This window comes from Eubalaena glacialis, chromosome 14, assembly GCF_028564815.1.
Source record: "Eubalaena glacialis isolate mEubGla1 chromosome 14, mEubGla1.1.hap2.+ XY, whole genome shotgun sequence".
Taxonomy (NCBI): domain Eukaryota; kingdom Metazoa; phylum Chordata; class Mammalia; order Artiodactyla; family Balaenidae; genus Eubalaena; species Eubalaena glacialis.
This window is the reverse complement of record NC_083729.1, coordinates 52506290-52522753: the sequence shown is the minus strand read 5'-3', so window position 1 is coordinate 52522753 and position 16464 is coordinate 52506290. Positions and strand designations below refer to the sequence as shown.

Genomic DNA, 16464 nt, shown 5'->3' with positions numbered 1-16464 from the left:
CACTCTTGAATTAAAAACTACTTCAGGAAGATGTCTTAGAATTTTCTAGATACTAGAAGGAAACATCAAGTTATATGTTAAATCAAGTATGGGTGAATAGAAGAGCTTGAATCTCTTACTAATACTTACTAATGAATCCATTTTCAAAAATTCTGAAGAAATAAGAATTGAAATGACATTTCCTGGCTCTAAAAAAAAAGAGAGAAAAATTAAATTCTCCTTTTGATTTGTACCTCAATCTCCTTAGAACAGGCTCCTTCTCACCTTAAAAGAGGATGTTACTTTAACAAGAACAATTTAATAAAAGCTTACTATGGCTTATATACATGAAAGAAAGAAAACGCAATGTTAAAACTTACAGTATAGAGAAAATGCATAGTAAATTTGCCTTGGAATTAGATTCACAGCAAGTAAAAAGACTCCAGCTAAAGATATGATATATGCAAACTCCTTAACTAAACCAGGGAAAAAGATAATTAAAATTGTGAATATAACTCATCACACAAAAATGACAGTGAAGCTACTTCAAATGTGGTTCAAATGACTGTTATGAACAAATACTTAATTTAAAAGATTCTGAAAGATAATATAAAATTTACTATTGCAGAAATGCAAAATTACTTCCTAAAGGCAGACTTCGGAGGCACAACCAGGGAAAGGGGGATGCCGGCTGATGCTATCATTTTAGTAAAACAACCTCAGTCATCTCCCATGAGGTATATTTTTAAGAAAAAGAAAACAACTGTGATTTTTACCATTATAGTACTAAGACAATCCTCCTAAATAAAGGACTATGCAGGCAATGATTAAAATAAGTAATCCCAATCTTTCCTTAAGTAACAATTCTAGATTAAAGGTTCTCAAAGAGCAATGGTAAAGGGAGGAAAGAGCTGGTGAAAAAGTTCCTCAAGAAACTATAATATAACCCATTCCAGTTAAGACACAAGGTCTGGATTATTAGCAATTTAATTAAGCATTTTGATAGTTTTCCTAGTTAGAATAAAGATTGATTTTATAAAAGCTTACATTTGTAGCCACTGATTTAAGGTCCAAGATTACAGAGACTAGTTTTGCACCACTTTTTTAACCTTTAATATGTTCTTAAACATGCTAGATCAAACAGTAATTTTCTTCTCTCTACGTATTTTGATTTTTATTTCACACATACATATCTGCATGGTCTGGAATCTCTGGGCTCTGATTGGTTGAAAATTCTGATTTAGCAATTTTGTAATTTTAAGGACCATTAGAAACCTTTTCTATTAATTTGGTCACAAAAATGTATTAAATTATGAACTTCCTCAGAAGACTTCTTATATACTGTCAGTATAGGTTTATTTACTAACAAGAGTTTAGAAATATTTTGCTACTACTGTAAATTGCAATTCTACTGCACAGAAAGACTTTATTAAACCACCAGTGTGATTTCCTATACAAGTCAATGCCCCAAAAAGATTACTTAGTAATTAGTCTTCTGATCCTCTAGAACACTGGTTCTCAAACTTTTGCTCTCAAGACCCCTTTAAAAAAATCTTAAAAACTGAAATTCCTGGAGAGCTTTTGTTTATGTGGGTTATATCTATCAGTATTTACCATATCAGAAATTAAAACAGAAATTAAAAAAATATTAATTCATTTAAAAATAATGAACTAATTACATATTAACATATTTTATGAAAAATAACTATATTTTCCAATAGAAACAAAAAAATAAGTGAAAATAACACTGTTTGACATTTTTTTATAAATCTCTTCAATGTCTGACTTAAGGGAAGACAGCTAGATTCTCATATCTGTTTCCACATTGAATTTGTGAGTAGTCTTTCTTAAAGGTTAGTTGCAATGGGAACTGAAATCATATCAACGAACTTTTCCTATTCTGCTATCTCAAATCCACTGATTTATCTTGTACTTTGAGTGGACCTTCAACCCATGCATGATTTTTTTTAACCTCATGCATTGGTCATTAGGAAGATATTGGTTCACTGAGTTATACAAACCTTCCAAATGTTGAAACATTTCATTGCACAATACACACACACACACACACAAAATCTCACCAGTCTCATCAGAAATGTCTTTAAATATTGAGGAACTGTCAAGCACATGCAAACAGATACAAGTTTTCCAATACTCTAAGTCTCACTTGAAAGCTTGAATTTTATCATTGGCAACAAATATTGTTAGTTGTTTCCCTTTAATTGACTGGCTCATTTAATTCATTTTCAAGAAAATATCTGTCTGGGGAGTTCCCTGGTGGCCTACTGGTTAGGATTCTGGGCTTTCACTGTCATGGCCTGGGTTCAATCCCTGGTCGGGGAACTGAGATCCCGCAAGCTGCACAGTGTGGCCAAAAAAAAAAAAAAAAAAGAGAGCGAGAGAAAGAAAATATCTGCCAAATGCCTAAGTCTGAATAACCATAACTTGTCAGCCATTCTTCCAAGTAAAAATGGTTTTGTAAAAAAGCAGCTAGTTTGCAACTCAAGCAACTGTACAAATGCTTTTCCTTCAGACAACCATCATACTTCGGTGTGCAGCAGGAATGCATTTCCTGTGTCATTACACAGAATATCAAAACGATGTATACTGAAGAGTCAAGAGTTAATAAAATTAGTAATTTTTACTGCCTCATCAAGGATATTCTTAAGTGAAACTGTTTTTTTGTTTTCTTTTTTCCTATGAGCACATGGTGTTGAAGAACACAGTGACCACTAATACAGTGTGATGCTCCTTCCTTGATGTGTGCTAAAGCTCCAACAGTTTTACCCTCCATTACCTCTGCACCATCTGAACAAATGTCAACACAGAGAGAAAGACAAGCAACATCCTGGCATTATTAAGCAGATTCTCTTGATCTTGTAGAGCCTCTAAAAGGATCTTTAGGACGCCAGTGGTCAGTCACTGTACCATACAGTGAAAATAGCTGATCTAGAGACCTGTCCATTTGCCATAAAGTCACGATAATTGGCTTAGAAAGGGTGAGGTATCAGTTTCCTAAAAGGTGATTAATAATCTGAGCATAAATACTAATGTTTGAACAATTTTCCACATTTCATGTTTGGCCTGAAGCAACTTCCAGCTGACACAAAAATTGCACTACAAAATAAGCAATAGATTGTCTTTTACCTAAAGTGGGCATCTCACAATCTTTATTCTCCTTAGTGTTCCTTTTAACATATTTTATCAACCAGTTGAAAATGTGAACGTCACAATGAACTGAAATGTCCACCTCTTCCCAGCGCTGGGCGTCCACAGATAAATATTCAGCAAAGTACTTCATTTCTGATATCAAAAGATCTCGTGGGCAAATAAAATCTTCTTTCAAGTTTTTTGCTTCATCACATACATGGATCACCATGTTTGGCCTTCATAAAAAATGTTACACAGAAATGAAATTATTAGAATTTTAGAAGAGGAGCCAATAATACTGACATTTATTGGAAGTATGAGAACAAGATATTTTTCAAGGTTTTAACCACACATCAGTTTTACAGGGTTTGACATTCAGAAGTTTTCATAAGTGTCTTGCTAACCTGATCTGTATCTGAAAACTGACTAATTTTAGTTAAGCTATTGATTTAATAAAACAAAAATATTTTTACTACAGAACTTATAATTTACAGGGTTTTAAATTTATTTTCAAATTATAAGTTAATTATAATGTTTTTTAAAATACCAATTCACAAGGAAAAATTAAATTATATATTCTAATTCCTGTGAGGAACATAAAACAGCACTTTTACATGGTAATGGGTATGGGAAGGAGATATAGATTAAATACTAAAATTTTCTTACTATTAATAGGAAAAACAGTTAAAATTATTCATTGAAGTACCAAAAAATTAGCATAGCTACTTTGTTATTTTTAACAGCAAGAAAGCTTGTTTCTAGGCATTCAATAAATATAAATTAGTAAATGTGGTTAAAAAATTCTTAAGACTACAATGTGCTTACTTACATATTTAAAAAACAATTTAAGAATAAGTTTAGATGCATCAGAAAGATTGCTTCAAAAATTATATACTCCTTGAATTTATATGCCCTTGAAAATTACATCACCACAAAAAGAAACACTAGTGTGATCCATAACTGCCTTCATGTCATTACAAAAGGAAGAGATTAGATAGGAAGTGACAGACTACCCTATAATATGAATTTAATGTGTTTAATTGAACTTCAAAAAATTTTAATACAGAGAAATTGCATTTGAAATAAAATTGGCTACAGAAAAAGGATTAATAATCAATGCTCTGTCAAAGTCAAAGAAATTTAAGTAACTTTGCAAGTTGTTCTTTCAAAGAAATTGTGGTCAAAATATAAACAGGTAATGGCTGGTATAATGAAGTATGAAATTTCTGTGGCTTTTTGGGCCACAACATGAAATTAGATAATCCTAATTAATTTATCAGATAAATTTTTGTGCCATACACAAAACCTATCAGTTAAAAATCTACGTGAGGGGGGCTTCCCTGCAGTCCAGTGGTTAAGAATCTGCGCTTCCAATGCAGGGGGCGTGGGTTCAATCCCTGGTCAGGGAACTAAGCCACGCGGTGTGGCCAAAAAAAAAAAAATCTATGTGAATAAACTAAAATTCACTAAACTATAAAACGGTGAATTTTTTTTATTGTGGTAAACACACATAACATAAAATTTGCCATTTTTAAATGTACAGGTCACTGGCAGTAAGTGCACTCATATTGATGTGCAATTATCACCACCATCCATCTCCAGAACTTTTCAAAAGGATAAATGTTATGGTATGTGAATCATATATCAATAAAGCTGTTATAAAAAACTATCAGAACTGAAAACATACAAAGGAGCTTTTAGAGATGATGAAAATGTTCTTTATCTTCATTGGTTATATGGCTAAAACTCATCAAAGTGAATACTTAAATATGTGCAGTTTATTGTATGTAAAATACACAATACAAAATTATCAAAACTTGCATTATATTGAAAGACGTATTTTAATTTTTAAGTATTTCTACAACGAGTAATTATATTCAAATAGTTCTAAAACACACATCCAGTTTCTTTAATAAAGTTGGAGAACTAATGGCAGAGACTTTTCTTTGGGTTTTAAAATTTACTTTTCAAAATTTTATGTTAATAGATGTTATTTCTAACACAAGATGAAAATGAATTTTTAAAGTGGAAAACTGTTGTCCAATTTATAATATGAATAAGCCATACGTTTACCTATCAAGCAACTGTTTATAGTTCAACACATCAACTACCCTCATTTCAATTATTTCAGCAATTGCGTAATGTGAAATTCCTAAATTATGATATATAAAATTAGCAATCATATTTTTATAATTTAAAGTTGATATTCATATTAAAGCTTATCTAGCAAAGAACCAGCCTCCTACCCTTCAGATTCTTCAGTCTTTTCTCCACCATTATGAGTAGTACAATTTTCACTTTCTGAAGAACAATTCCTTGTGGAAGCTATACTATGTCTTCCTTAAATACAGAAACAAACACATACAAAAACAAAGGGGGGAGGTTAGCATTTCTAACTGAGAATGGGTTTTTACTTATTGAATGGTTATACTATAAATTCATGGTTTCCAAGAGTACTTAAAGATGGTACTTTGTCAGGTGCCTTAATATTTCTAAAGGTATATGGAAAAAACAGTATGAAAAAAGGATCACAAATTGCTAACATTACACTGAAGATTTAAAAAATACTAACATGGTGTGGAGGGATGGGGTCAAATTTTCAAAAGCCTACAATGTAGTTTTCTCTTCCTGAAGCAAATTTTTATATCAATACTCTGCTGCTGCTGAAATTAAAATAATTCACTACACTGAAGATTTCTAAAACCACTTATTATTTCCAATGAAGTTGTGGAAAACATCACTTCTACACTGCTGCTATGTCATCTGAAGCTATTGCTGACTCCAATAGAGGGGAGCTGTAGAAAAGATATCATGAGAGGCAAGCAAGATTCTCCCAGTAAAAAAAAAAAATTAAGTAAAAGGTACAGGTCAAATCCCTTTAAAATTTACAACATAACATAAATAGGCTAATGGACTGGAGTAGTAAATTTTGATAGAATAAAAAGCTCTTTTTGGTAATAGTGTTTGACCTGTATGTTAACATCTACACTTTTTTTTTAAATACAGCAAAGACAAATTTCTAAAGCTCAGGAAAATACAGATACTAACAGATTTTTCTATTAATGTTTCTATTAGCCTTTAAATAAAGAAAAGTTGATGGGAATGCATAATATTTTGTAGAACTGTCATAAGGACAAGCACTGCATTTTGTTTTTAAAACCTTACCTGTTTTAGAAACTGCATCCTGACCAACTGGAGTCTCCTGAAATTCTCTTTGTGTGCCAAGAAGCGAGGATTTGATATACGTGGCTAAAGTTTCAACAGGACTCTCTCCAGCAGCCATGAGGGGACTATAGTGGTTGTCCACAGGTGAGCTTCCACTGTTCTTCAGTTCATCAAACCTCTTTGCACACTGTAATGACATAAAGGAAGGAAATGCATGTCTGGGGGGTTTTAAATCATTTTTTATAAGTGAATATTAATCTCTTGGGTAACATCTAGAAAATTAGCGCACATTTCAATACATGAAAGCCTCTGACTTACTTTTTTCTTTTTTAAAATTCAGGGTAGTTTTTTAAAAATATATGCTTTAACTCAAAGGCATAATGTATTTATGCTCTTGTAGAAAAATGAAGAATGCCTTTATCAACCATATTTCCCCATGGTCTACATCTATCATCAGTTGATAATTTTAATAATTTAGTTAAAAACTTGGCTTTTATTTTCACACTGAGTTTCCACCAGGAACAAGACCATATTCTAACCTTCAAAGAAAAAAAAAACAAAAAGTATCTGATTTGTGACACTAGATTTTCTTTATTAAAATAATGAGTCTTTGTTCTTACTAACAGTGAGGTTCACCATGCACAAAATACTGTAGTAACACTTCACGGCCACATATTTGGGCAGTTTGTTCTAGAACAGTGTTTTCCCTTAACCCATTGTTAGTCACGGAATCAATTTAGAAAAGTCCAGATTAGCAACTAAAAAAAAAGAAATAAAATACAATAGATTAGAAAACACCAAGAGTGCATTAAGCATAATAAGGCTAAGTAGTCCTTCATGAAAATGTCATTTCTAAGTGTGTACTACGTCACAACATAAAATGCCTTCCTTAATGTGGGTCTTCGTCAAACAACACTTCCATAGCATTCATGTTTAAATCTCCATCAGTAGCAACGTGGGTGGCAAATTGCATAGCAGACCAAGTAATCTGGGATGTGCAAAAGGAGAAAAATATATATCATGTATACATGTATATGTTAAGTGAATAATGCATTGGGTATGGCATCATTCATTTATTACACAAAAATTTATCAAGTACCCACTAGATATTAAGCACCACTTTCAGAAAAGATTGTTTACTAATAGTACTATAGTACTATTACTACAAAGAAATTCCTATTCAAGGCTTAGTCCTTTGAAAATGCATTTAAAAGACACGTAAGTGTAGGACTTCCCTGGCGGTCCAGTGGTTAAGACTCCATGCTTCCACTGCAGGGGGCATGGGTTCGATCCCTGGTCAGGGAACTAAGATCCCACATGCCCCATGGCGCAATCAAAAAAATAAACAAAAACAAAAACAAAACAAAACAAAAAGATATGTAAGTTTAGACTAAAATATTATACTCAGTATGTATGCCCACCTCTTTAAGCAAAGTCTTTAAATAAAAATAATCAATATGATAAATGAGAAACAAAATATTTTTGTATGAGCACTGAAAAAAGCAGTGATGAAGGCCTGGCAAAGAAAAAAAATGGTGTAATGATTAGAAGAATGTACAGGTTCACAGGTACATCTATAGGATAAAGAATATAAGTGATTTAACTGAATCCATTTTTCCTACAAAATGAGTTTATTTTTTGTAACAGAGAAAGTGGTTAGGTAGGCTTTTTTTAAAATATAAATTTATTTTATTTATTTTTTATTTTTGGCTGCGTTGGGTCTTTGTTGCTGCTAGCGGGCTTTTCTCTAGTTGCAGCGAGCAGGGGCTACTCTTCATTGCAGTGTGCAGGCTTCTCATTGCGGTGGCTTCTCTCGTTGCGGAGCGCAGGCTCTAGGTGCGCAGGCTCAGAAGTTGTGGCGCACGGGCTTAGTTGCTCCGCGGCATGTGGGATCTTCCCAGACCAGGGCTTGAACCCATGTCCCTTGCATTGACAGGTGGATTCTTAACCACTGTGCCACCAGGGAAGCCCTAGGTAGGCTTTTAAACTGTAGATTCTTCTGATATCTTTTAGGTAACGCTTATAGCTATATTGGAAACTGAATGTAGATTTATCTTATTTAACAAAGCTTACAACAATTTCTAATACTTATGAAATATGAAAATTATGAAACCTGAATATTTGAAATGAACACATGATTGCTTAAACAAAAAGCAAGTGAACTGTGAATAATTTAAAGTACATTGTTAAATATTCTTTTGTGTTTAAGCAAAAATTACATGATATCTATATGCAAAAGAAAGGTTGGACCCCCTACCTCACACCATATAAGAAAATTAGCTCAAAAGAGATCAAAGACTAAGTATAAGAGCTAAAACTATAAAATTATTAGAAGGCAATATAGGTAAAATCTTCATGACCTTCGTTAGGTGATAGTTTCTTAGATATAACACTAAAAACACAAGCAACAAAGAAAAATTAGATATACTAGGCTTCATTAAAATTCAAAACTTTGTACTTCAAAGGACACCATCAGGGAAATGAAAAGACAGTCCACAAAATAGGAGATAATATTTGCAAATCACATGTTTGACAAGGGACTTGTATCTAGAATACATAAAGAACTCTTACCACTCAATGATAAAAAGACAAATAATGCAATTGAAAAATGGGCAAAGGATATGAATAGACATTTCTCCAAAGAAGCTCTATAAATGGCCTATAAGCACATTAAAAGATGGTCAACATCATTAGCCATTAGGAAAATGCAAATCAAAATCATAATGAGTTAACACTTCACACACACTAGGATGGCCATAATAAAAAAGACATAATAAAAGTGTTGGCAAGGATGTGGAGAAATTGGAACCCTCATACATTGCTGGTGAAAATGTAAAATGGTATAGTTGCTTTGGAAAAATTAGACACATTATTTCAGCTAAGGTAAATGCTTATCTAGAAAATTTTAATTCATCCTTTCTCCACTTTCAAAATACCAACAGGTCAACTTCAAAATGAAAAAAAAAAAAAAATCCAGGAGATTAAGAGAACATTCAAGAAACTTAAAAAATATATAATCTGGGGGACTTTCCTGGTGGTCCAGTGGTAAAGAATCCGCCTTCCAATGCAGGGGACGCGGGTTTGATCCCTGGTCAGGGAACTAAGATCTCACATGCCACGGGGCAACTAAGCTTGCACGTCACAACTACTGAGCTCGTGCACCTCAACTAGAGAGCCTGCATGCCACAAACCACAGAGCCCACGCACTCTGGAACTGGCGCACCACAACCACAGAGCTCACGCACCCTGGAGTCTGTGCATCACAACTAGAGAAGAGAAAACCCACATGCCGCAACGAAAGATCCCATATGCCTCAACAAAGATCCCGTGTGCCGCAACTAAGACCTGACACAGCCAAAAATAAATTAAATAAATAAATAATAAATAAACCTTAAAAAAAAAAAATATATATATATATATAGTTTTTTTTGTCCACCAGATAGTAAAACAATATTGAAAATAAGTCAGTACGGAACGGTCAATAGGATTAGATAGATCAATGGATTAGAATGGTAAGTCGAGAAATAGATCTGAAGGTAAAATTTCAAACCAGTAATAAAGAATGGACTATTCAATAAATGTTGAGACAACTAACTAGTAATTAGGAAAAAAGTTAAAACTAAAAAAATTCCAGGGACTTCCCTGGTTGCACAGTGGTTAAGAATCTGCCTGCCAAATGCAGGGGACAGGGGTTCGAGCCCTGGTCTGGGAAGATCCCACATGTAGCAGAGCAACTAAGTCTGTGCGCCACAACTACTGAGCCTGCGCTCTAGAGCCCGTGTGCCACAACTACTGAGGTCCGCGTGCCTAGAGCCCGTGCTCTGCAACAGGAGAAGCCACCGCAATGAGAAGCCCGCGCACCGCAACGAAGAGTAGCACCCGCTAGCCACAACTAGAGAAAGCCGGTGCGCAGCAATGAAGACCCAATGCAGCCAAAAAATAATTAAAAAAAAAAAAATCCCAAGTGGAGTCAAGATTTAAATGTAAAATAAAAAGTAGTCAGCAAAATGTAGGTGACTTTATGTTATACACAGTCTTCAGGTTGAGAAGGTTTCTAAACATGACAAAAAAGGAGAACATCAAAGTAAAAGATTAACAGATTTTTAACATAAACTTTTAAACATTTGTATATGAGACTATCATTAATAACTTATAGCTGAAAAATAACTGAGAAAAATAAGCTAGATTAAGGGTTAATATATTCAATACATAGAAAACTGTTATTAAACTAGTAACAAACAAAAAATTTACAAATAGAAAAAGGATATGGAACAATAAAATATAAAACATTCATCCTTTAGGATTTAAAGAAAGAGAAATGAAAACTGTGATAACATTTATTAAAATCAAATATATATTTATTTACATATAAATAAGAATTTTGAAAAGACACACAGAGAAATAATACTTGATATATAAAGTGCAAGAATCAGGCACTCAGCTATTTTGACTGGAGTACAACATGGATGACCCTTCCAGTGGACAATATGTAACAAAAGCCTTAAAAATGCACATGCCCTCTAATGAAGCAATTCTGCTTCTGAGATTATCCCCTAAGAAAAGAATAAGATATTTGTTACAGTGGTATTTCCAGTAGTCAAAAGTTGGAAACAATAGCTTAAATATCCAATAAAAGGTTCAATAAATTATGATTTAGCTCAAATAAAAGAACAGTATACTGTCATCAAATGTAGAACTCTAGCAACTGACACACAAAGATGTTCACAATATGCTACGTGAAAAACAAAGCAGCAAAGTAGTACATTTGTTACATGTCCACTTTAAGAATTCATATATGGGGCTTCCCTGGTGGCGCAGTGGTTGAGAATCTGCCTGCCAATGCAGGGGACACAGGTTCGAGCCCTGGTCTGGGAAGATCCCACATGCCACGGCGCAACTAGGTCCGTGAGCCACAACTACTGAGCCTGCGCGTCTGGAGCCTGTGCTCCGCAACAAGAGAGGCCGCGATAGTGAGAGGCCCGCGCACCGCGATGAAGAGTGGCCCCCACTTGCCACAACTAGAGAAAGCCCTCGCACAGAAACGAAGACCCAACACAGCCAAAAATAAATAAATAAATTAAAAAAATTAAAACAAAAAAGTAATGCTTAAAAAAAAAAAAGAAGAATTCATATATGAATAGAAAAGAATCTGGAAGGATATATACAAGGTTTCAACAGCTTACTTTAGGTAGGGTCAGATTTATAATTCTGATTTTTCACTTGTTTCCTTGTGTGTGTGTGTTATGTGTGTGTATTCTTTGAGGATATGTCTTGTTTAGTAATAAGAAATGAATTAAAAATTCACATTACTTAAAAATAGTCTGATTCACATTTAGCTGCATTTTAGTTAAAAAAATTATTTCTTGGGAATTCCCTGGTGGTCCAGTGGTTAGGGCTCCGTGCTTCCACTACAGGGGACACGGGTTCAATCCCTGGTCAGGGAACTAAGATCCTGCAAGCCGCACAGTGCGGCCAAAAAAAAAAAAAGTTCTCAACTGAGTGAATTTGAATATGCAGTGGATATTAGATAAGATGGAGTTACTGTTAATTTTCTTAGCTTTGATCATGGTAGTTATGTAATAATATCCTTATTTTAAGATGTATGCTACAGTCTATGAAGTATCGTGATGTCTGAAACTTACGTCTAAATGTCAAAAAAAAAAAAAAGTTACATAAAGAGATGAAGCAAACACCTAGAATTGCTGACTCCAAATAAAGGATATAGGGATGCTATACTATTCTTTTAACTTTTCTGTATGTTTGAAAATATTCACAATAAAAAGTTGGAAAAATAGTCAAATTCACAGGTTTGCCTTGTTTTAAAACCTAACATGTAAAAATCCAAAAGATGAAAAAGTATAGATTAGGGAATGATAATATACACTTAATAATAAATTCCCTCATCATTTCACAAAGACCTGTAACATAACTGAGGGCAAGTAATCCCTGTGGGTACTGGTTTTCTCAGCTGTAAAAGCAGAGTGTAGAATTTGGTTCATTCACTGATCCTATAGGTATTTATTGACTGTATATTATGGGCCAGGCAGTGGTGCATATGCTTAAAACCTACTGGGTCAAATCAGTAATGTCCTTTCTACTTCTAGAAATCTGAGATGATTCATCCACTTTAGGGTTCCTTTTAACAGCAAAAAATCCTGAGGTCAGTGTTTCTCCAACTAGGGTTCATAGATGAATTACCAGAAACCTAAGAGTTCCCTAGAAGAGTTTTTAGATTGTGAGTTTTGATTCTGAGGATAACATTAATAAAATCATCCAGGTCATTAGGATGACAGAATATTTCCGTGCCTATTTGCTTTTCTGTTGTAAATTAATTGTAAATTAAGTTGGTACCAAGAAATATTTTAATTGTCCACGGCTAATTTTATTTTATTTTTTTATTTTTTATTTTGTAAAATTTTTATTTTATTTATTTATTTATTTATTTATTTTTGGCTGCTTTTGGGTCTTCATTGCTGCGTGCGGGCTTTCTCTAGTTACAGTGAGCGGGGGCTACTCTGCGTTGCGGTGTGCGGGCTTCTCACTGCGGTGGCTTCTCTTGTTGTGGAGAACGGGCTCTAGGCGCGTGGGCTCAGTAGCTGTGGCGCACGGGCTTAGTTGCTCCGCGGCATGTGGGATCTTCCCAGACCAGGGCTCGAACCCGTGTCCCCTGTATCGGCAAGCAGATTCTCAACCACTGAGCCACCAGGGAAGCCCACACGGCTAATTTTAATAAAGGACAATGTGGAGAAGAAACCTGGTATAGAGAAGAGATGTGTTAGTGCCAAGGGAAGGCAAGTAATGTCCTGGCACAACACACGGCTTCACAGTAGAGGGTTAAAGAGAGAAAAGTGGAGAAAGAGTAAAGGCTTTGAAGGGCACATGGCAGCACAGGCTAAATGCAAAAAAATTTTGTGCCACAAGAGGCTACACAAATATTTGCATTATAATCAGCAATTTAATTTCAGCAAAACACTATTACTTATCACATTAAGCTTATGAGTTTGAATTGTGTTGGTTTGAGTTTTCACTTGTGTCTATAAAATGTAAATTTGGTTTATGATCATATAGGTGTGTTTATACCCAGTATTGTTAGTGCACATTTAATTTCCACTATACTAATAATTTAAGTCATCACTGGGAGTTTTCAAGTTTTTTTTCCTTTAAAAAGGTCTGTATATTACTCAAGTTTGAGAAGCATAGCGTTAGCAATTTAATAAAACTGGATTTACAAAAATGTTATCTACCCATTCAGTTGTAAACATGTAAGATAAGGTTGAATTTAAACATACCAGGTGGGTTAATATATCATATAATTTACATAGATTATATTTAGCCAAGTTGCATCATATGTATGTATATTCAGTATTTATATGTGCATATGAATATGTAAAACTCAAATATTTCTTCTTAGTTATAACAGTTATTCCTTTAAATTGATCATTTTTTCTGATTTCTTTTCAGTAGATATCTGAAAGACTGTTATTTACCTCTTTGGGTGTTAATCCAGGCACAAGCCTTGCCACTGATTCCCAGTTGATGGTCTGGTGGATTCCAATTAATGGGTAAAGGATCATGTCCAACACCATTTGGTTGTTATTGTTTAGGAAATTGTTGTTTTCTGAATATCCACGACTCATCTTTTGGAACTAGAGACAGAGAAGACAAATAGGTTTATTTGCATCTGAAATCCAAATGTTTTCAGAACATTATAAATCAGTTATAATTCATTCCTAAGAATTATCTACTACTACATAAAGGAAAGATAAAACTGACCTAAAATCAAAACAGAATATATAGCTCAAATCTCTTCAAATATAACAGCATTTGAATATTATGGATTGGTGGATAGATAGATAGATAGAAGGATGGACAGATGGGTAAATATGTGATTAAAAAGTATGATAAAATGTTAAGGGTAGAATATAAGTGACGGGTATACAAGTGTTCACTATAAAATTCTTTCGATTTTGCTGTATGTTTAAAATTTTTCATAATAATATGTTGAGAGAAAAAGTTGAATACAATATATCTTCTTCAAAAAAAAAATCCTTATGTATGCCTGATCTGTATTTTGATTAGCAGTTCATGGATGGTAGAACTAAACTGTGAAAAAAAAAAAGCTAGTTAAAAAGAGTGATAATTTCATTGCAGTCCTAAGCCATATTTCCTTTATTTCTCTGTGAGTGAATGTCCATGCTATAGACAATCGAGGCTGAGTATACTTAATTTTGACTGATGTAATCAAATGAAACTTAGAACTAAGTTAATCTGACATTTTAAGATAAGCATAATCATTGTTACTGCGCATGTGATTATGAATTACATATGGTGGGGAGAGTATATCAACAAATGTAATTAGCATTGTTTTTATATGTTTGAAACATTTTTTGGAAAGTCCTCTTATTCCTTATCTTCAGAAGCAATGTGACAACTGGCCTGATAAGGTTTAACCCTTACACACACCCAAACACACACCCTGACTCTCATATATAAAAAGCCAAGGCACCTCCACGCACATACACACATGCACTCACACCTGCAGAGTGGAGGCTTCGCCTGCTTCTTCATCTGGCTCCCCACCCTCTCTCTTACCATCACACGTCCTCTGGTTCAATCCAGGAGACCTTGAATCAAGTGACTAAGGGTGTGTCCAAAATCATCAGGCAACAGGATGACCAAGAAAAAAGTCTCTAGAAGGCTTTCCAAATGGATGTAGCTCAATAAACATTTAGTGAGTCCCAACTATAAGCCAAGCATTGGGGATACCATGATAAATATGGCATGGTCCCTGTCCTCAAGGAGTTTACTAGTAGAGAGTTGAGGATACAAACAGACAAACATCATTTTAATATCACTTGTTGACAGCCAAAGCAGAGGGGAGCCATCAAGGGGCAGAGGAGGGACACATAATAGCTGTTGGTATTATGGAGGAGGGTAAGGCCGAGGTATCAAAGAGAAAAAGAAGCTACCTCCTTCAACCTTAGAGAATTTTAAGAACTTATTTACTGAGTATTTACTAGGAGCCTGGAGCTGGGCTAAGCCTTCTATATAAGTTCTTTGAATTCTCACCACAACCCTATAAGATAGATGCTTTCCCCAATTTTACAAGATGAAGAAACATATTCAGAAAAGTTAAATAATTTGTACAAGGCCACAGAACTAATAAGAGGCAGATCAAAGACTCAAATCCAGGTAAAACTGACTCTCAAATCCATGCACTTTCCATTATATTCTAGAAGGAGAGTATAGGGGAGACAGCAGTTGGGAATGATGGCTTAGGGTAGAGAGAGAGTCTAAACATTTTGAAGTTAGTTATGATTCAATGAAACAATTTTGAAAGCTGTTTGTGAGGCAAGGGAGGGAGAAGGCTGTGGTATCGAAGAGAAAAAGAAGCTACTCCCTTCAAATTTAGAAAATTTTGAGAATTTATGTCGCTTATATCTCAATAAAGCTGAAATTAAAAAAAAAAAAAGAAATTTAACATTTACTGAGGCCTCACCATGTGCCAGGCATTATATATGAAGTCAGAACATAAATTTACAGATGAAAATAATGACAAAGATTTACAGCTAGTCATATCTATGACTTAATTGATGTTGAATCTGGGTTGGGAATATAATCTCCAAATATAAGCTGTTCCTATGGAAAAATATTATCTATTTTAGGACAAGAACTATAAAGCAAAGATCCACTGAGAGACCAGTATAGTGGAAAAAGCAATGAACATAGGAGTCTGAAGCTCTGGTTTGAGTTTTAACTCCACACAAGTTAGTCAAGGCAAGTCATTTGAAATTCTGCAATAAAAATTAAGTGCTGGTAATACCTCTACTTGACATCATACAAATAATCAAAGGGATTATTTTTGTGAAGGCACTTTGAAGACAATAAAAGCACCTCACAAATGTGATGCAACATAAAATAACAATATCTACCTCCTAGGATCCTGCTAAGGATTATGTGAGATGTTTAAATGTTGGAATGGGGAGTTGGAATGCAGAAGCTCTCAGTTAAGTGTTAACTATGATTAGTACTATGTAATTGTTTACATAAAATACTGATGTAGGACATCAGGTGGTAGACATCATAAAGTTATCCTACATGTTTCTGCATGAACATTAAAAAGAAACAAAGAAAAACACTCAGCACTCTAAAAATCACAGCTTCCTAGCA

General features: G+C 34.2%; 1 protein-coding gene across 1 annotated transcript in view; it reads right to left on the bottom strand.

Moving 5' to 3' along the window:
- The window catches only part of SANBR (SANT and BTB domain regulator of CSR), a 59389-nt gene extending 44475 nt beyond the window's left edge, over positions 1–14914 (bottom strand). The window contains exons 1-6 of the mRNA XM_061210959.1: positions 14887–14914; positions 13782–13940; positions 6295–6481; positions 5376–5469; positions 3127–3365; positions 130–188 (exon numbers count right to left, since the gene is read on the bottom strand). Coding sequence (XP_061066942.1) covers positions 130–188; positions 3127–3365; positions 5376–5469; positions 6295–6481; positions 13782–13940; positions 14887–14889 — 741 coding nt within the window. The 5' untranslated portion in view covers positions 14890–14914. The remainder of the gene's footprint in view (positions 1–129; positions 189–3126; positions 3366–5375; positions 5470–6294; positions 6482–13781; positions 13941–14886) is intronic.
- Between the last annotated feature and the right edge of the window lie 1550 nt (positions 14915–16464).